Source organism: Staurois parvus, unplaced genomic scaffold, assembly GCF_062004578.1.
Source record: "Staurois parvus isolate SC_StPar_1 unplaced genomic scaffold, SC_StPar_1.0 ptg001090l, whole genome shotgun sequence".
Taxonomy (NCBI): Eukaryota; Metazoa; Chordata; class Amphibia; order Anura; family Ranidae; genus Staurois; species Staurois parvus.
Window position 1 is genome coordinate 4155302 of NW_028318886.1, and position 21591 is coordinate 4176892.

A 21591-nucleotide genomic window follows, 5' to 3' on the forward strand; every position below is an offset into this window, starting at 1 on the left:
ATTTCAAATACTGATATTTACTTTACATGAAACAGTGCATAGCAGTAGCAATAATATCACTTATGATTGTTCTAGGAAGTAGGTCACCGACCAAACATTGTCAGTAACCTTTTCCCAGATACAATGTAAATCTTAGTCCCAACCGAGGAAACTTGTATAGTGCCTCATTCCCCGCCACCTACTAAACATAGATAGGTTATTAGAGGGGAAGAGTCCACGATCCGTGACCCAACATGAGCTCCAAGTCAAAGCAGGTAACTGTGTAGGGCCAAGTTGGACCCGTCTACATAGTGAACTATAAACGAGAATATCAAATAGAACGATCCCAAATTTCAAATCTAAAATACCATCATAGTCATAGCTAGATAGAGGGTATGTAACCTGTCAGAAACCACATTGGCAATTAAGGTATTCCAAATGCTATGTAGGGAGAGAACAATTTAGGAAGAGCGAAGGAATAGTGCGAGTAACAAACGAATAATTTGTCTACCTTGATCCAACTATAAGATAAGGGTCAGAGGAAGGTATGTATAATGGTACAAGAAAATGGCATTGAATCCTAGGAATCAACCCCATTATATCATCTCTCAAGGTACAGCAGGAGCGAGAGACACAACATAGTACGAGATTGATCTGCATAAGCCAATATCCCCTGCCACCTTAAGGATAGGTAAAATAAATGTAAAGGCTAGTCCGGATATCTCAATGCTCCCACATAACCTGTTTCCAAGATCACGACAAGGAACGTTGCGAAACCATGATCCTAAGAAACACAAAACCTAGGATCCAGGAGACTCCCCATCCAAGTGCACCATTTACCCCTACATTGGGATTCGGAGAGGAAGGCAACAATCCAAAAAAGGGGCCTAGCCCATGTCCCCGGAACCCAAGCCTAACTTCACTCCTGTAACCGGCAGGGTTTGTAATGTAATGTGTTAGACCCTTACCGACCAAGCAAATAATCTTCAACACCCATAGGGGCACAATCAAGGCCTCCAGTAAACTTATCCCCACCTCGGTCTTCTTTATCACACACGAGGATACCTTAGCTAATATATGCCAACAAAACCAATATTTACCACTGATAGACAGTATACATATAAAATTTGACAATGTGATGCGATACACATACCCTTAAGTCCAGGCTTCAGAAGTATAAATGATGTCAAATAAAGCGTATAATGGAACCTTGGATAAAATAAACAGAAAAGAGAAAGAAAGAAAAAAAAAAAAAAAAAAAAAAAAAATTCTTTCTTTCTCTTTTTTCTGTCCCCTAAACGCATACGATCCACCAGTAGAGCAGCTTCAGGGTACGGGGGAGTTTTTACTCAGAAGCATTGAGAAGTGAGAACAAGGAGAAGTCATTCATGACGTGCCTTGCGGTGCGCAGGTGAAGATGGTAGACTGTCCCCGGTAATGAGCCTTCTACGTACCGGAGAAGTTGAAGCTTGGTGAGATGATTTGCGTCGTCTTTCTCCGGCAGAAAGGCCATTAGACTGTGCCTCCATGGGGCCTTCATCTAGTTGCACTTGTCGAAGAGAGTCATTGGACCAATTAGGTATGACCGGTAGTGGGATATTCAAGGTTTCACAGAATGGTGCAAGATCTTCCGGAAATCTCATGAGAGCAGATCTCCCTAAATGTGTTGCAGAGAGGCCAAACGGGAACTTCCAACAGTAGGCAATACCTTTAGAGCGAAGTAGATCTAGAAGAGGGCGCAGGTCTTTCCTGCGTTGCAGGGTGAGATGGGAGAGATCTTGAAACAATTTGATTTCAACGTCTTGGTATAGCAAGCGTTGTTTGTCTCGAGCTCTGCGTAAAATATCCTCTTTAAGGCGGAAGTCGACTAGACAGCAAACTATATCTCTCGGTGGGTCAGAATCTCTGCCTTTAGGACGCAAAGCCCTGTGTAGGCGCTCGATCTCAATTGGAGATTCATGCGGTCTTTCTAAAAGATCATTAAAGATAGATAAAATAGCTTGGGCTAATTGGCCAGGCTCTATTGCTTCAGGCACACCGCGTACTCTTAAGTTATGTCGTCTTCCCCTATTGTCCAGGTCTTCAATGTGACGATCGAGCTCTCTTAAGTGCAAGGTGTGCGTGTCAACCTGCCTGCGCATATCATGAATAGCAAGACCTTGCATATGAACTGTGTCTTCTACTGCGTCCAGTCTGTGAGCCACTGCCTGCATGTCGATATGTAACTCAGCTATCGCCGCAGAAAGGGTCCCTTTAATATCTGATGCAATCGCTTTCAAATCCCCTATGGTGAGAGGGGGAGGATCAGAGCGTCCAGTTGCAGTAGCTGTTGACAAGCTCATTGACTGTGAGGGAATTTCTTTTGCAGGCGAATGTAGTGGGGAGGCAAGGGTGGAAGAATCTGTTTGATCCGGAGTGAGAGAACGGAATAATTCCGGGATGCCTCGATTAGCAGGACCACCTGTACGGCGTGGGGATCTGGAGCGAGGAGTGTTAGCTTTCCTGTCTGCTTTCCCCATTTTAGCAGCGATTCCTTGTCATGAATGCGTAGCCCCACCTACGTGTGTCAAGGCTCAGGGTATTAAGTTGCCATTTTCTTTGGGGTCATGCTGGAACCCCCAAAACAGGAAAATGAAGATGTGAGTAGGTAGATGAAAACAAGCCCTAAATTGCACTGAAAGCCTCTATGGGCTGGAGAGGATAGGCAAATCAGGGGAGACACTGAATATTGCTGTGTGGATATAGTGATTATCACTGTCGTCTCTTTATATGAATCTACAGGGGAAGAATCTTCAGTAGGCCTAACCTCAACACAGCTCCCTACTGTGTGGGCTATAGCAAGGCCTCTATCATGTGCCGGTGGTCCCTGGGTTTGTGTGGGGGATGCCCCGATGGGCCCTGGAATACTGACAGATGTCTATGGGAGGAGGTATAGGTGCTTGGGTAGTGAGCTGTCCTTGATTAGGATCACCTCCAGCCCGTGCTCTGGTGGTAAAGGACCTGGGCTCACTAGGCCGCACTAGGCCTCACCACCCTTGTGTCACTTATGGGGGGGAGGGAGGATGATGATGATGCTCCTCCGGCGCGGATCGCCAGACCCAGAGGGGAGACAAGTTGGCCGCTCCCTGAACGCGCGGAAGGGGGGGTGACCAGCCGTCCCCCTTCCCACTCCCGTCTCACCACCACCAGCTGATCCGTAGGCTGATTCCGCGGCTGCACCCGGCCGCAGCAGGCCGCACCGGGTCGTCACCTCAGGACGGCGCCCGAAGCGCTCAAATCTGCCCAGCAGCACTGCAGCAGGGACGGGTGAGTAACCCGCTCGCCCCCGCCCTCCTATACGACCTGGATGCCCGAGGTTGGAGAGGAATACCGCCGGAGCTCCAGGTCATGCGACTCGTCCGGTCGCCATCTTGGACACGCCCCCCCAAGTAACTGAGAATTTAAAGGAAATCTAGCTGGTCTACATCTGTAAAAAGATAGTGTTGTCCATTTCAATGACCTTCCTCCATCCTGAAAATGGAATCGACTTTGTGGATCCATTCCAGTAAGGAAGGCAGAGTGGAGAATTTCCAATGCATGAGGATCAAGGTCTTTACTGCATTAAAGAGGTGTACTGTTAGTGAAACTTAAACCAACCCAAGCTACTGGGCTAAGTGAAACTTAATTTTGTGAAAATGAAGTGTCTATTTTTCTTTAGTAGCATGTGTAATTATTGCTGATTTTGTTGCCATCTATTATCAGATTTATTTTGGCAAGTTGACATTGTGAGAAGTGTCCATATTTGCTTTTCCTTTTTTATTGCATACATGACTTTGGCATCAATAATATATTTAATATGGCAATATTTATGTCCTTATTTCTTAAACTATAAATCAAAGGGTTCAGTGTTGGAGTCACTGCCAAATAAAACACGGAAAAGACCTGGTCCAGCTGCTCCGAGCTCTCTGATGGTGGTATCATGTACATGCAGAGTAATGTCCCATAGAAGAGCAACAGGACAGTAAGGTGTGAAGTGCAAGTGGAGAAAGCTTTCTTCCTTTGGCCCACAGATTTCATTTTTAGAATATTTGATATAATTTTAGTGTAGGACATCAAAATAAGCACAAAAGGACAAAATCCTACGAGCAAGGCCTCGATAAATATCATAGTTTGAAAGTCCTTTTTATCACCACAAGAGATCTTTGTGAGTGTTTTAATGTCGCAAAAAAACTGATTGAGGTTTGTAGATCCACAAAAGGATAAACGGGATGCAAATATAGTAACAAAGAGAGAATTTGAAAATCCAGAGGTCCAACAACCTACCACCAGTAAATTACACATTCTTTTGTGCATGATCAGAGTATAATGTAATGGTCTGCAAATGGCGATGTATCTATCATATGACATTGTGGTCAACAAAAAAATTTCTGTACATGCCAAAGACATGAAGCAATACATCTGGGTATAACAAGCTATGAAAGAAACCTTATTATTTCCCGTTTTAATTATGTCCAACAGTTTAGGAACTGCAATAGAAACGTATAATATATCTACAGATGACAGATTACATAAGAAAAAATACATTGGTTTTTGAAGGTGACCATCCAGAAATATGACAGCAAAAATTACCATGTTCCAAAGTAGAGAAATGAGATACAGGAGCAAAAATGTAGTAAATAACAAAAACAAGGATCTGCCATTTTTGGAAATAGCTATAATGTAGAAATCAATCGGCTGTGTCTTATTCTCCATTAGGTTAACCACTTCATGTCCGGACACTTTCACCCCCTTCTTGTCCAAGCCAGTTTTCAGCTTTCAGCGCTATCGCACTTTGAATAACAATTGCGCGGTCATGCAACACTGTATCCATATGATTTTTTTAATCTTTTTTTTGAGACAGATAAAACTTTATTTTGATGGTATGTATTCACCACTGGAATTTTTATTTTTATTTGCTATATAAATGAAAAAGTCCTAAAATTTTGAAAAAAAAGTGTTTTTTTTTTATACAGGTTTTGCAAATAAATAATCTTTCTTTAGAAATCTTGGCCAAAATTTATTTGGTTATCTTTTTAGTACAAAAAAATAACCCAAATTAGTTTATAAAAAAAAATTACAAGTTTAAAAAAAAAAATTTATTTTATTTTTTTATATTATTATTTATGTTTTTTTTTTGTTAACATACTGTCACCCTAGCAGTACAGTGTCACCATAGCAACACTGTACTACTTGTGGGGGGTGATGAAGATTTTTTTTTTTTCATTTTACACTGATTGCTTTTACACCCATAAAGGCTGTAAAAGCAATCATTTCTCCTTCTCTCTGGCTGCATTCTTGCAGCCATTTAAAAATACTGTGCGAGCTGTGATTGGTCACAGCTTGTCACATGGTACAAGGCTGTTGTGAATAGCCTTGTACCATGTGACCGCTGTGATCATTCACAGATTTCACACGTAGTAAGCAATGATGTTAGAAGTGACATCTTGCTTACTACTATTCATGTGATCACTGATTGGCCAATCAGTGATCACACGATCGGGAAATCAAACACAGGTCCCGTACACGATCGGTGTTCTGCTGTGTCCTCCGGATCACGGTGCCGTGCGCTCCCAGGGAGAGTGCACAGCCTGAAAATGCAGGCGCCGTTTATGAACGGCAACCCGCTCCTGCACTATTCCCATCCGGCCGTTTATGTACATGGGCCAGACGGGAAGTGGTTAAAGGTTATTATTTTAACAATTACTCGTTGTATAAATTAATCTAGTTTACTGCACTTCACTTCCTCTTAGTAACTGCTGATGTATAAAAAACATACTTTCCATATCTTGTTGGCAAATAGGTTCACAATATCTTCCAAACAGTTGTGCCATCAGGTATTTGATATTTAGATAATATTCTCCTAAATTTCCTTCATATCAGGGAAAGTACTTTAATGCTTGTCAGTCAGGAGAGTAAAGAAAACCTATAGAAGCCTTTACAGAAAGAAAATGTTGATATAGACCAGTTTATCTCAACCTTTTTCCTGTTAAGGTGCCCTTGAAAAGTATTTTCAGTCTCGAGGTACCCCAGTCTAAAGTTTAATTGACATTACCGCATGTCATAGAATGTGCACAAAATCGCACGCCTTCCCAGCATGCAGACATATGCACAGCTCTTTAGCAGACGTGCATGGGTGCCATCATTTCATAGCAGTGCATTTTTCAAAAAGGGTAATGGACCTCTTTACACAAAGAAACCCAGACAAGCACAGGGAGAACATGCAAACTCTGTGCAGGTAGTGCCGTGGTTGGGGTTCAACCTAACGACCCTAGTGCTGCTAGACGGAAGTGCTAATCACTTAGATACTCTGCTGCCCACACACATACACAAACACACATACACACATACATACATGTACACAGCCTTTTTAAAAACTGAAATACAGTACCTGCATTCGCACTGGGTACTGTATTACTGGGTACTGCCCTGTAGGGTGGCGGAGAGCTCAGGGCTTAGAAAGCCACCTTCCTCTCTCACTGCTTTCATTTTACTGTCACAACTGAGCTCCTGCCATGCTGATATACAGTAGACTTGGGAAAAGTGATTCTTTTTAGTGATCTGAATCATTTGGATCAGATCAGTGAAAGGATTTGAATCACTGACTTGAACCACAATTCATTTCCTCAAAGCTTCCCCACCAGCAGAATACAATTATCACTGCTGCCAGCTATAGCCACTGGCAGTGATCACACAAGACCAACTGGGCAGGCTGGTTGTACTAAAGTTGATTGATGGATGGACTTCAGTACAACCAGCATGCCCATAGATGGATCAGAATTCGTCGAGTTCCTGCTGAATTGACCACATTTCCATCTGTTCATGGCACATTTAACCCTTCACAGAGAAAGGTCATGTCTCTTTCCTTGTGAGGTGGGAATGTGTGGGAGAGCTCTGTAAATCTCACCCTGGTTGGACAAAAATACAAAACACCTTTTTTATATATATATAATCTATCTGTGTAGTTAGTTATTTGCTTGGAGTTCAGTTTTAAAAAATTAAAAGTAAATATAAATATGCTGCAAATTTTGGAGAACATTGGTGGAGCTGTACTCACCAGGCTCCCCAATAGCTGTGATTTATGGAGTCTCCTTCAGAGAGGAAGAAAGTCACATACATGTGATATGGATGGATTAGGAATGCACACAATAGACAAGTGCCAATAAGTGGCAGAGCTAAAGAGGTGGCTTTTATACAATTATTAATTGTAAATTAGCTACACATATTTTTCCTTTATCAGCATACAGTCATCTCATGTAAATTCATTTTCATAGTCTCAATTCAGCCATGGACTAAAACAAACAGTGATGCTAGCAGTAGAGGTATGATTAAGTGCTGTGGTCAGTGTGAAACACATTAGCTGGTCTTCTGGTTTCCATACTGTATGTAGATTGTATCTGGACAACTAAATAAAGGTGGTTTTGTCAGATGTGCGACCACCAGCCTCATTTCTTTGCTATGAAAGCTGCAACGAGCAGGACCAGCACCTGTTGGTGTTGATGGACTAGATAGATAGGTGGAGACTGACCTGGAGCGGTGTTTCTGGTTTTCACACTAGCACTGGAGTACTTCAAAGGATGAGTGCCTTCAGGCACTACTGGTGAAAATCTGTCCCTAGAAATATCTATGAGTGCTGGTGGCATTATGTTATCTAACAAAGTTTAAATATAAATATATTCTTTACCAGCATTGAGTGCAAGGCCGACTAATTTCTGGATCATGCAAAATCCAAATTACTATGTATCTTCTACAAAACTGGTACCTACGTTTAACTATAATAAGTTTGTAAGGGTGGCCTTAGTCTGCAAGGGTATAGCTATAAAAAATAAATAATTTACCTTGGTTTACCAAAACAAATTCCCTTTCCTGATAGAAAGTAACTGTTACAAGTACGAGCATGCACTGAATTTATATGCTCTTTAAACGTTACTATCTTTTTCTTCAGGGAGTAGTTTTTTAATCACTGGATGTAATTCCCAAATGTATATTGCAATCAAAAAGCATTCTGCACATCTCTCTCTATAGGCAGATGTGCATATATATATATATATATATATATATATATATATATACAGTATATATATATATATATTTTTTTTTTTTTTACTTATTTATTTTTTAATATATTTAAATTTGTAGATAATTATTGATATTTTAATAATGTGTTCTAGGGTTGCAGTTAAATACAGGTGCATAGTTGAAGTACTTATATTCAAAGTTTTTTTATCTTAAAGCTGCAGTTTATTTTTTCATTCTATTTTGCCTTTCATGGTTCCTCCTTTCTTACCCTTATCAGAATAATAATAAAATTATTTTAAAAAACAGTTTTCATTACATGTCTGGTTTTAGACCCACTGATACAGTTGCAAGAAAAAGTATGTGAACCCCTTGGGATTACGTGGAGTTTTGCATGAAATGGGCATAAAATGTGAACATCATCTAAGTCACAACAGTAGAAGAACACAGTCTGCTGAACATAATACTACACAAACATTAGATGTTGCCATGGTTTAATTGCACATAACATGTAAACATTCACAGTGCAGGGAGGAAAAAGTATGTGAACCTTTGGACTTAATAGCTGGTTGACCCTCCTTTGGCAGCAATAACCTCAACCAAACATTTCCTGTAGTTGCAGATCAGACCTGCACAACGATCTGGAGTAATTTTGGACCACTCCTCTTCACAAAACTGTTTCAGTGTAGCAATATTCTTGGGATGTCTGGTGTGAATCGCTCTCTTAAGGTCATGCCACAGCATTTCAATCGGGTTGAGGTCAGGACTCTGACTGGGCCACTCCAGAAGGCTTATTCTGTGCTGTTGCAGCCATTGTTTTGTTGAATTACTTGTATGCTTTGGGTCATTGTCCTGTTGCATCACCCATCCTCTGTGGAGCTTCAGTTGGCGGACAGACGGTCGTACGTTTTCCTGCAAAATGTTTTGATAAACTCTGGAATTCATTTTCCCATCAATGACAACAATCCGTCCAGGCCCTGAGGCAGCAAAGCAGCCCCAAACCATGATGCTCCCTCCGCCATGTTTTACAGTGGGGATGAGGTTTTGATGTTGGTGTGCTGTGCCTTTTTTTCTCCACACATAGTGTTGTGTGTTCTTCCCAAACAACTCAATCTTGGTTTCATCTGTCCACAGTATATTGTGCCAGTAGTGCTGTGGAACATCCAGGTGCTCTTTTGCAAACTTCAAACGTGCTGCAATATTCTTTTTGGACAGCAATGGCTTCCTCCGTGGTGTCCTCCCATGTACTCCATTCTTGTTTAATGTTTTCCTTATTGTAGATGTGTCAACAAAAATGTTAGCATGTGCCAGAGATTTCTGTAGGTCTTTAGCTGACACTCTGGGATTCTTCTTTACCTCATGCAGCATTCTGCGCAGTGCTCTTGCAGTCATTTTTACAGGACGCCCACGCTAAACTTTCTCCATTTGTAGACAGTCTGTCTTACCGTGGACACATGAACATCAAGGCTTTTGGAGATACTTTTGTAACCCTTTCCAGCTTCACGCAAGTCAACAATTCTTGATCGTAGGTCTTCTGAGAGCTCTTTTCTGTGAGGCATGGTTCACATCAGACAGTGCTTCTTGAAACCAGTAAACCCAAAACAGGTGTGTGTTTTTTAAGGGCAGGACAGCTGTCAGCAACACATCCAATATCATCACACTGATTGGAGTCAAGGTTGGCTCACTCCTGGCTCCAATTAGCTTTGGGAGAAGTCATTAAGCTAGGGCCTCACATACTTTTTCCTCCCTGCACTGTGAATGTTTACATGTTATGTGCAATTAAACCATGGCAACATCTGATGTTTGTGTAGTATTATGTTCAGCAGACTGTTCTTCTATTGTTGTGACTTAGATGACGTTCAGAGCACATTTTATGCCCAATTCATGCAAAACTCCACGTAATCCCAAGGGGTTTAGATACTTTTTCTTGCAACTGTAACATCACTGGGCCCATGCACTTATCTAGACAACACAGAGAAATCATCTGTGCACAGCTTCCTTAAAACATCAAAGCACCTTGCCTATATACAGTACTCCTCTCAAGAGCCTTTAGCCCTGATAAAAGCAGTGAGATGGCAGATGGGATGTTATGTAAGTAGTGGATATCAGATTGAAGGAGTGGACATTACCTAGGGCAGTCTGCATGCAAGTGCACTCTGCCTTGGAATGCCAACTCCTTCAATGATGACTCTCTATGTTTGAAAGAACTGACATTCAATGAATGAAAGGTAAAATTCACAAACTATACGCCAGGTCCAATCTGGCAGGGATCTGTATCTGTTCACTGGCCTTTGTTAATTAGGAGCTGAGCACACACAGTCTAAGCAAGGAACTGGTGCAGGTGGTGCAGATGGATCTAAAACAGGTCTATCTGCTTTGGTAATGTGGCACATGCCACTCAGCAAGCTTAGCTGATTTTACTTCTAGCTCTATTGCAGCCACAATTGGGTGGATAGCGTCTGAAGTACTATTATTGCTTTAATTAAAATACGCTAGCAGTTTTACAATTTGATGCAATTCATTATTATGATTCATTCACTTTAGATATTTAAATGAAATGTGCTACTAATATAACTGCATATGTAAAACACATCTAGCATTTTTCTTTCAAAGTTGTAAAATTTATTTAAACATTTCAGTAAAATACTAAACATTTCAAATACACCAAAGCATTTACTATTAACTTTTCACACTTTTCTAGTAACCCAAGACTATGACTGTAATTTAAACCCTTGCATTAAATCACAGATGCTGGTAAACAGAAACTTATTTCCTTTCACCCACCAAATGAACATTCTCTTCCAGGTAATTCCTTTACAATGAAACAAACAGCATTTCTAATAAATGTATAATTCATTGGCAGTATTAGTGAACTTTTATTTCTACTTATAAATAAGAAAATAATCCCATCCTCAGCACATATTTAGGTAATTGGATATTTGATTACAGTAACTCCTTGAACCAGAGTTACACCATTTAAATTACCTTATTTTAAATTCTTCATCAACTATAAGCCTCTTTTTTCCATGGGGCCGCTAATTTGCGTATCTGTCTTTGTGCTGGGAGAGCACCGCACGGCGCACTCCCAGCACAAAGACCGGGGTGTCAGGTAGAGCCCCAGGTCTTCTAATGATCGGGATCCAGAACTCTTGATTCCAGGTCACAAGATGCTCACTATTGTTTCTAGGCTGTACTATGGGTATACACAACAACTAACATACACGCGGTATCATGTGGTATCACTGCAGTCGCCAGGAGCAGGAGAAATTATTTTGCATTGTTCTTTGGTGCTTGGTTATGGTAGTAGCAAGAAATATACTATTTTGGGTCAGTTTTCCTTTGATAATGAAAAACAAATTTGAGATATCCATTACCATTTACCACCAAATGAAAGCCCAATTTGTCCTGAAATAAACAAGGTATAATCCACCTGCATGCACAAAGTAGTTGGGATGATATGTACGGTTTTTTTAACACATGTCAAAGTTGCAAAATTGTGCTTAGGCTTTAAGATTTGTTTTACCATTAGGCAAGAAGGGGTTAATAAATGTCTGTAATACCCACTGGCACCACAGATAGGAATATCTAGAGATTTACCATATAGTAGCGCTCTTCAGACATGGATTTTTTAAGTTCTGTGTTAGTGCATTAGAGACAAAATTAACACTTTTCGAAATATTGTTTAATAATAGAATAGGTAAAACGGTGCACATAAAATATTTACAGAAAAAGGGTATTGCAAAGGAAAAAAGAGAAAATACTGCAACAGGAAAACAAAAAGGGTTTACATATGAAAATACTTAAAGTCTTCGTTCTGTAAGTTTGGAAAAACCCAGTCTAGTGGCCATAAGATGGATCGGTGGCTCTCATAGATCTTGGCTGATGTTCCTTGTTTGATAGTAAAAGAGAGCTCCAGATTACCAATACAATTTTCTTTTTCTAGTTCCTGAGGAGGGTGATGACAGAAATGAAAATTAATATTTTGAGTGTAGTCCATATCATGATTTGGTAACCCACATGCTAGATACTAGACATGATATCCCTCAGATAGGCAGATCACCCAGGAGGTAAAAGACATCTATTCTGCCTCCTGTATATGATAGACTAGTCACGTGTGATTTTGATCTGTTCTGTATTTTCTTGTACATTAAAAAAAATAAATAATAATGTAACTTTGTCATGTATGATTTTATTAATTATAGTTTTGAAGTTGTGAATTGGAGAAGGGGGTCTCTTTGCAGGTAGGATAGCTATCAGGCCTTAACCACTTGCCATCCTGAGGATTTACCCACCTTAATGACCAGGCCTTTTTTGCTGTTCGGCACTGCACTATTTCAACTGATAATTGCGTGTTCATGAAATTCTGTACCCAAACTAAATTTATGTCCTTTTTTCACACAAATAGAGCTTTCTTTCAGTGGTATTTGATCAACTGTGCACTTTTTATTTTTCGTGCTAAAAACAAAAAAAGACCAAAAACTTTGAAGAAAAATGATATTTTTTACTTTCGGCTATAAACAATATATAGTAAACTCAGTTAGTCATAAATTTAGGCCAAAATGTATTCTGCTACATGTTTTTGATAAAAAAAATCCCAATAAGTGTATATTGATTGCTTTGTGTGAAAGTTATAGCGCCTACAAACTATGGTATAGATACTGCAATTTATGTATTTTTTTTTGCTTTACAGATCTGCGCTAGTTTAACTGGCAATTGCATGGTCATGCAATACGGTACATAAATAAAATTTATGTCATTTTTTTGAAACAAAAGTATATTTTCTCATTTCTTTTTTTTTTTTCATAACGTTCATTAGAAACAAGAAAACAATACAAGTCAAGAATACAGCATAAAGGACATAGCATAAGAACACAATGGTCAAGGCATGTAGAAAGGCACAACCTTTTAGGCTATACAATTAGTCCGAAACACTCAATCAATATATAAGGTGGATAGAGGATGTAGACTGCAAGAAATTACATCCAGATAAGAGGAAGAGCAAAACCAAACCAAGAGTTGGGTGTAGGGTTCTGCATAAGGGCATAGATGTCTTTCTGATCTGAAAGCCTATTAAAATATCCTGGAATCATATGAGGATCAATGGGGGATGAAACTTGGCACGAAACCAGGTAATTCTACATGGGAGGGGAATACAGATTGGAAATTCTAGTAACTGTATGTCAAGCCAAGGGGTACATATTGTGTTTTCAGAAATGATAAGTGTGCCTGGCAATATGAAACCGAAAGAACTTTAAAAAAGTGTATACGGGAAGAAGCTAACGATGGTGTGACTTGTAGGGCAATATAAAGAGAAGAGAAGACGAACAAAAGGGAAATAGCAAAGAGAGGGAGATGGGGGAAAGGATCACCAACAGGAGGCAAGTAAGGGAGGGGTAGGGAGAGAGAGAAGGGGCAAAAGGAGAGGTGAGAGAGCAGGGGAGGGGGATAAGGAGAGGAAAAGGAAAGTGTGAGTATACAGAGAGAAGGAGGGGACAAACAAAAAGAAAAGAAAAATAAAAAAGGAAAGGGGGAAAAGAAGAAGAATCCTGGGGGGGGGGGGTGGACAGGGCCTGGGGTACAATTCAAGTGGGTGAGGACTGGAAACCAGTCATCGGAGGCCTGGTGAGAAGGCAAATCACAATTCCTGTGAGAATGAAGAGAAGGGCGTTCAAATCCAAGGGGGATGGTCAGGTAGAACATGCACTCAAGCAAGTGACAACGGGCTGCAGAAGCGGTGGCAGTCACGGAAGGGGGCCCATGATGGAGAGATACTCGGGAGTCGTTTGAAAGTGGATCCAACAGGCCCAAGTGTGCGAGAATTTAGTTGGATTATCGCATGAAGATTCGATGAGTTCCTCCATCTCAGCTACTCTATTCAAACGGATCATTTAATCTCGAATCGATGGGGGTCAGGATGAACTCCATAGGACAGGTATGCTTAATTTGGCAGCGTTTAACATATTTTCTTGCATTGAAACATTCAAAGAATCTTTATGCACAAAAGTGAATATTTGGTCCCAATCCGAAGAATAAATCGCGGTCCAAATCTCTCATCCGTGCTCGGCAGGCCAGGAGCGCGGAAGGGATTCGGTCTCCAAATAGAAGAAGATACGTGGTGAAAACCAAGTGCCATTGGGGTTCTGTTTTGGAGCAAAGGGCTTCAAAGGGGGTTAGAAGGAGAGTCCAATTGTTGTGGTGGGCGTTTGAGCGGAGAAAATGTCTTATTTGGAGATATGCCCAAAAGGGGAAGGTCGATCCTTCATGGAGGGGATAAGTGAGGCTAGGGTCTTCAGTTGACCTTTACAAAAGAAATGTTCTTGTCAGGAGCCGCCATGATCCGCGGGTGCGCGCCTGGCACCAATGACAGCGCAGGGCGTGATATTTAAATTGCCCTGCGCTGACATGTATTGCCGTTTGGTCTCCCTGTGTTCCTGATCCTGTTACCGTGATTCTTGATCGTTGCTGACTCGGATTGTTCCTGACCTTGCTGTTCTCTCCTGCTCTGACCCCTGGCTTGCCTGACCTCCCTCCTGGTTGCCCCCTTGTGGATCTGATCTTTTGTTGCTGACCTGGCGTGTGACCCGACCATTCTCTGCCCGCTGCTTTGTACTGCACTGCTCCCACGGCTGCCGACTCGGCTTCTCTGACCACGCTCTTGCTCATCCATCCACCTTGCCCTGACATATCCGCCTCTTCCCATCAGGCTCTCACCCTGCAGGAACCTCTGGCAGATTCCTCTACCACGGGTAGGTGTACTCAGGAGCAGCGACCTGGTCTCGGTTCGCTCCAAGTCCACCCCCACCATCAGGGGCCCTGGTGAACAAGCAGACCGGGACTTAGACTCCGCGCTCTGGGGAAGCCTGACCAGTGGACTGCCAGGCGGTTGTTTACAGTTCTGCACGCACATGTTGGTGAGGTCAATGCTCAGCTAGAAAAGATGGGTGCAAGCTCAGTGGGAAATACGGATTCATGCATAGGGAGGTAAGAGGATTAGGGGCATCTGAAATGCAAGCAGACTTACACGCCAACCAAAAGATCTTCAAGGTCACTCCTATCAATTGCGAGAAGGAGATACATGGACATTTATGACTCCAAAGGAACTGTGAACAGATTTTCCTGCAAAGAGCAAAGAAGGCCAGTGGCAAGTGGATAGGAATGGTCTGGAAGAGGTAAAGTAAGCGGGGGAGGATATTCATTTTAAGGATTGTAGCCCTTCTGAACCAGGAAAAACAAGGGCAATGCCATTTTGAGAGGTCTTCCTGAATGGTTCGAAGGGCTGGGATAAAGTTTTTAGCGTATAAATCCTGGAGAGAACTAGGGAGCTGTATTCCAAGGTAAGTAAGAGCCTCCGATTCCCATTTGAAGGGGAAGTGTGATTTACACGTAACGACTACATCAGGAGGGTAATGTTGAGAGCAGAGGATTTAAAGAAATTAATTTTGAGATTGGAGAGGAATTGAAAGGAATGAAAGTCTTGAAGGAGATTGGGCAGGGTAGTTCTGGGTTCCAAAAGAAAGAGTAAAATATCCTCAGCGTAAGCGGCGATTTTGTGCATGTGTCCTATGACAGAGATTCCCTTGATATTGGGGTTCGCCCGGAGTTTATGAAGCAAGGGTTCCAATGTAAGGACAAAAAGAATCGGTGAAAGAGGGCAGCCCTGACGTGTGCCATTTTTGAGAGGGAAGGGTCTCGACAAATGCCCATTTACCCGAACTTGGGCCGTGGGACATGAGTACAAGGCCATGATATATTGAAGCATATTTTCTTTTATACCCAGTGCGCTCAGGGAGGCCCCAAGACAGGGATCACACAGGATGCCATCTGGGCCTGGGCATTTGCCAGGTGTCATTTGTTTAAGGGTGAGAAGTAACTCATCAGAGGAAATGTTGCGTTCCAGATCCTGTGCAAGGTCTTCTGAAATTGCGGGAGGGCTGTAGAGGTGTAGAAACTCTGAAATCAGGGTGGATCTGAATTTGTCTGATTTAGTTGGGGGAAGTTCCGGGGGAAGGTTATAGAGAGAGGACTAATACCGTTCAAAGTGCTAAGCAATATCAGTGTTTGAAGTGGCTAAAGAGCCGTCCGCACCCCTTATTTTATGGACTGTCAAATTGGCTTTTTTTGCTCGGAGGGCTCTCGCCAAGAATCTACCACTCTTGTTTGCGTACTCATAAAAAAGCTTTTGGGAGAAAATAAATCTGCGTTTGACCGCCTTGCCGAATTCCGACATCAATTGTAAACGGGTGGTCGTGAGTTCTTCTAAGGTCGTTTTAGCCTGGGTGTCCTTATGAGCCTTTTCGAGGTAACTGATTCGGTCCACTATGAGTTTTATGGATGCCTGTCGGTCCCGTTTACGCTTGGTTGCCATCGCTATGAAAGTCCCTCGAATTACACATTTGTGTGCTTCCCACTGGGTAAAGGGAGAGGTATCGGGAATGTGGTTGGTCAGGAAGTACTCCCCTAATTTGGAGCGCAGATCAGCCTCATTTACTACATCAGCAAGGAGGGATGTGTCAAGCCGCCACACTTTAGTACGGGAATGTTTTTCAGGGAAGCTTAAGGTCATGGCAATAGGGTGATGATCCTATATAAACATAGGTTCTATGGTAGAGTTGTGAAGAAAAGGAAGGTCGACTTGGGAGAGGAAAAGGTAGTCGATTCTAGAGTATTTGTTGTGGGGGCCGAAAAGAACGTATAATCTTTGGCGTTCGGGTAAAGCACTCGCAAAGAGTCATGTAGTTGGGTATGAATCTGGCACAAAGGTCTGTAAGGCAGAAACGAGGAACCTGAAGAAGAATCTAGTAGGGGGCAGAGAGGGACATTAAGGTCCCCCCCAGGATCAGCATTCCTGAGTGAAAGGAGGAGAGTAATGAGGTGATCCCATGAAAAAAGGGTACCTGCTTAGAGTTTGGCGCATATAAATTTGCGAGAGTGATGGGTCTGCCAGCTAATGTGCCTTTATGGAATAAATACCTGCCTTCTGGGTTGATTAATGAATCCGAAATAATCAAAGGAAGGTGTTTGGCAATTAAGATGGCGACTCCTTTGGATTTGGCTAAGGGATTGGGAGCATGAAAGACTGTGGGAAAATGTGCATCGTAAAGTCTGGGGACCGCACGGAAATGCATCTCCTGGAGAAAAACCAAGTCAGCTTTATGTTTACACATGTAAGAGAGCAAGAGGGACCTTTTGAAAGAAATGAGACTGAAGAAGTGTCAGTGGCAATGGTGTGGGAAGCTCATAAATAAGCTTCTTAAAGATCTATGTGAATTAGAACAGATACATAAAAAGAGAATAACAAAAGAGATTCAGCAGAGTATGATAAATAAATGAGAAGAACTAAACAATTTATTGGTGGAAGAAAGGAGGAGAGTGTTTAATAGGATGATAAGTGAGAGATATCATTGGGGAGATAGACCAGGGAAATATTTAATAAGAGCACAGAGAAAAAAGAAATCTAGGAACTATATAGAGAAAATAAGAGATAACAATGGAGAACTAATGTATTCATATTACAATCATACAGAAAGAAGGAAAAGACAGTACTCAGTATTCTAGTTATAGACTGATATCCCTATTGAACACAGACACTAAACTATATGCAAAAGTTCTGGCAAATAGGTTGAAAGACCTAATGTCACATAAATAGAGCAAAAACAGGCCACCTAAAATGACACGAATAACTGGTGTCATTGTCATATCTCCGATTCACTTATATAAGTGTGGATCCATAAACCCAGAAAATGCATACTAAACAATATGGTAGTGTGACAAGAGCACCCCTACCTGAAAAAAGAAGGTTACTAAATGATCCACGCGGAGTAATATGAATTCAAAAAAATTCAGACAATACTTTATTTGATCACATAGATCATAAGGAGGTTAAACATGAGCACGGTGAACATGTCAAACAAATAAAATCATGTTAAAAAGCACTTGGCGTCTTCATTATAGGGTCATTTTAGCAAGTAGAGCACCATATAAGGCAATATAGAGTAATGGTGAGGTAATTCTCCTAGATTTCCATGAATTTCCAACTTATATTAGAGTGAGCCATGTATTCAGCAGATATGTTCCCAATATACGTCAGGAACCTCCTGGTATGTGAAAGCTGGAACACAAAAATACACAGTGTATGTATGAAAATATAGGAGCTGAATCGCATCCAAGCCTCACCAAGCCTCCCTCTACAGTAATTAGTGAACACTTCTATTACCTTCTCAGTTGTGAGACTGTCATACCCACTTCTCAAATGTAGGGACTTCCTGGGTAGCCACCCCAAGTGAAACAAAGTCCACAGTACCAAATGATTCTGGGGATATATATAAAAATAAATGTATAGATCACAGGCATCAAGTAATCCCTGAAAACAAGGAACACAATATGGGTATATTACCATCAATAAAGATCAAAAATAAAGGGGATAAGTAAGGCTACGGTCTTCAGTTGACCTTTACAAAAGAAATGTTCTGCACGCACATGTTGGTGCGGCCAATGCTCAGCTAGAAAAGATGGGTGCAAGCCCGGTGGGAAATATGGATTCATGGGTAGGGAGGTAAGAGGATTAGGGGCATCTGAAATGCAAGCAGACTTACACACCAACCGAAAGATCTTCAAGGTCACTCCTATCAATGGGTGTGTGTGGAGCATCATGGGGGTATGTTTCAATGGGAGCAAAGGAATCAGTGCCAAAGGATAGGGAGAGAAAGATTCCTCAAGGCGAACCTATGCTTTTATTGGGGAATGCACTTTCCAATCAATAATTCTGGTGAGATGACAGGCCCAATGATATTTTTGGAGATCTGGGAGCCCGATACCCCCTTTGGATTTGGGGAGAGTCAATTGCCAGAAGGAAATACGTGGATGTTTATGACTCCAAAGGAACTGTGAACAGATTTTCCTGCAAAGAACAAAGAAGGCCAGTGGCAAGTGGATAGGAATGGTCTGGAAGAGGTAAAGTAAGCGGGGGGGGATATTCATTTTAAGGATTGTAGCCCCTCCAAACCAGGAAAAACAAGGGCAATGCCATTTTGATAGGTCTTCCTGAATGGTTTGAAGGGCTGGGATAAAGTTTTTAGCGTATAAATCCTGGAGAGAACTAAGGAGCTGTATTCCAAAGAGCCTCCGATTCCCATTTGAAGGGGAAGTGTGATTTACACGTAACGACTACATCAGGAGGGAGGGTAATGTTGAGAGCAGAGGATTTAGAGAAATTAATTTTGAGATTGGAGAGGAATTGAAAGGAATGAAAGTCTTGGAGGAGATTGGGCAAGGTAGTTCTGGGTTCCGAAAGAAAGAGTAAAATATCCTCCGCGATTTTGTGCATGTGTCCCTTGACAGAGATTCCCTTGATATTGGGGTTCGCCCGGAGTTTATGAAGCAAGGGTTCCAACGTAAGGACGAAAAGAATCGGTGAAAGGGGGCAGCCCTGACGTGTGCCATTTTTGAGAGGGAAGGGTCTCGACAAATGCCCATTTACCCGAACTTGGGCCGTGGGACATGAGTACAAGGCCATGATATATTGAAGCATATTTTCTTTTATACCCAGTGCGCTCAGGGAGGCCTCAAGACAGGGATCACACAGGATGTCGATGAATGTCTTGTAGTAGGCAACAGGGAGGCCATCTGGGCCTGGGCATTTGACAGGTTTCATTTGTTTAAGGGTGAGAAGTAACTCATCAGAGGAAATGTTCCAGATCCTGTGCAAGGTCTTCTGAAATTGCGGGAGGGCTGTAGAGGTGTAGAAACTCCGAAATCAGGGTGGATCTGAATTTGTCTGATTTAGTTGGGGGACGTTCCGGAGGAAGGTTATTGAGAGAGGAGTAATACCGTTCAAAGTGCTAAGCAATATCAGTGTTTGAGGTGGCTAAAGAGCCGTCCGCACCCTTTATTTTGTGGACTGTCAAATTGGCTTTTTTTGCTTGGAGGGCTCTCACCAAGAATCTACCACTCTTGTTTGCGTACTCATAAAAAAGCTTTGAGAGAAAATAAATCTGCGTTTGACCGCCTTGCTGAATTCCGACATCAATTGTGAACGGGTGGTCGTGAGTTCTTCTAAGGTCGTTTTAGCCTGGGTGTGCTTATGAGCCTTTTTGAGGTAACTGATTCGGTCCACTATGCGTTTTATGGATGTCTGTCGGTCCTGTTTAAGCTTGGTTGTCATCGCAATGAAAGTCCCTCGAACTACACATTTGTGTGCTTCCCACGGGTTAAAGGGAGAGGTATCGGGAATGTGGTTGGTCAGGAAATACTCCCCTAATTTGGAGCGCAGATCAGCCTCGTTTACTACATCAGCAAGGAGGGACGTGTCAAGCCGCCACACTTTAGTACGGGAATGTTTTTCAGGGAAGCTTAAGTTCATGGCAATAGGGTGATGATCTGATATAAACATAGGTTCTATGGTAGAGTTGTGAAGAAAAGCAAGGTCCACTTGGGAGAGGAAAAGGTAGTCAATTCTAGAGTATTTGTTGTGGGGGCCGAAAAGAACATATAATCTTTGGCGTTCAGGTGAAGCACTCGCAAAGAGTCATGAAGTTGGAGATCTTGTAGTTGGGTATGAATCTGGCACAAAAGTCTTTAAGGCAGAAATGAGGAACCTGACGAAGAATCTAGTAGGGGGCAGAGAGGGACATTAAGGTCCCCCCCAGGATCAGCTTTCCCGAGTGAAAGGAGGAGAGTAACGAGGTGATCACATAAAAAAAGGGTACCTGCTTAGAGTTTGGCGCATATAAATTTGCGAGAGTGATGGGAAATCTAGGAACTATATAGAGAAAATAAGAGATAACAATGGAGAGCTAATGTAGTCAACTATGGATATTGCAAAAGTATTTAAAAAATACTACAGTAAGCTATATAATATCACTCCCCATTGGTCCATAAGAGAAGAAGAAGAAATAATTAAAAAAGGACAGGTATACCTAAAAGAGGTGGACTTACTGAAATTAAGAGAAGAACAGTTAATATCCCTTGAAAAATTAATAAAGCAGGAAGAAATTCAAGTAGCATTGAAGAGTTCTACAGCAGGGAAAAGTCTGGGACCAGATGGGTATACTGTTAGATATTATAAAAATTTAAAGATCAATTAATACCTAAGTTGAGGTCATATATAAATGCATTGGGAGGGGAGATGGAAATGAGGGAGGAATCCTTGCAAGCTCATGTTACAATCATACAGAAAGAAGGAAAAGACAGTACTCAGTGTTCTAGTTATAGACTGATATCCCTATTGAACACAGACACTAAACTATATGCAAAAGTTCTGGCAAATAGGTTGAAAGACCTAATGCCAGAGTGGATTAATATGGATCAGGTGGGTTTTCTCCCGGGGAGGGAGGATAGGGATAATGGATTAAGATCTTTGCTGCTTATACAAAAAAGCAAGAGAGAAAAAGCCCCCGCTTTGCTATTATCTGTGGATGCTGAAAAGGCTTTTGATAGGTTAGATTGAGGGTTTATGCTAGATACACTGGAAGTTTTGGGGATAGGCCCCAGAATGAGAGAATGGATAAGGAAGCTATATAGTCAGCCCTTGGCTGCAATAAAGGTCAATGGAGAGCTATCAGAGTTCTTTAGGATGTATAACGG

The 21591-nt window shown here is 41.7% G+C and overlaps 1 protein-coding gene across 1 annotated transcript; it reads right to left on the reverse strand.

The window, feature by feature from the left end:
• Positions 1-3774: 3774 nt before the first annotated feature.
• On the reverse strand, positions 3775-4710 carry LOC149440378 (olfactory receptor 5V1-like). The gene has a single exon (XM_089658753.1). The coding sequence runs from the start codon at positions 4708-4710 to the stop codon at positions 3775-3777; it is 936 nt and encodes a 311-aa protein (XP_089514879.1).
• Between the last annotated feature and the right edge of the window lie 16881 nt (positions 4711-21591).

Excerpts from the sequence above, each read along its gene's own strand:
- LOC149440378 (XM_089658753.1), bottom strand. The coding sequence starts at position 4,710 with ATGGAGAATAAGACACAGCCGATTGATTTCTACATTATAGCTATTTCC.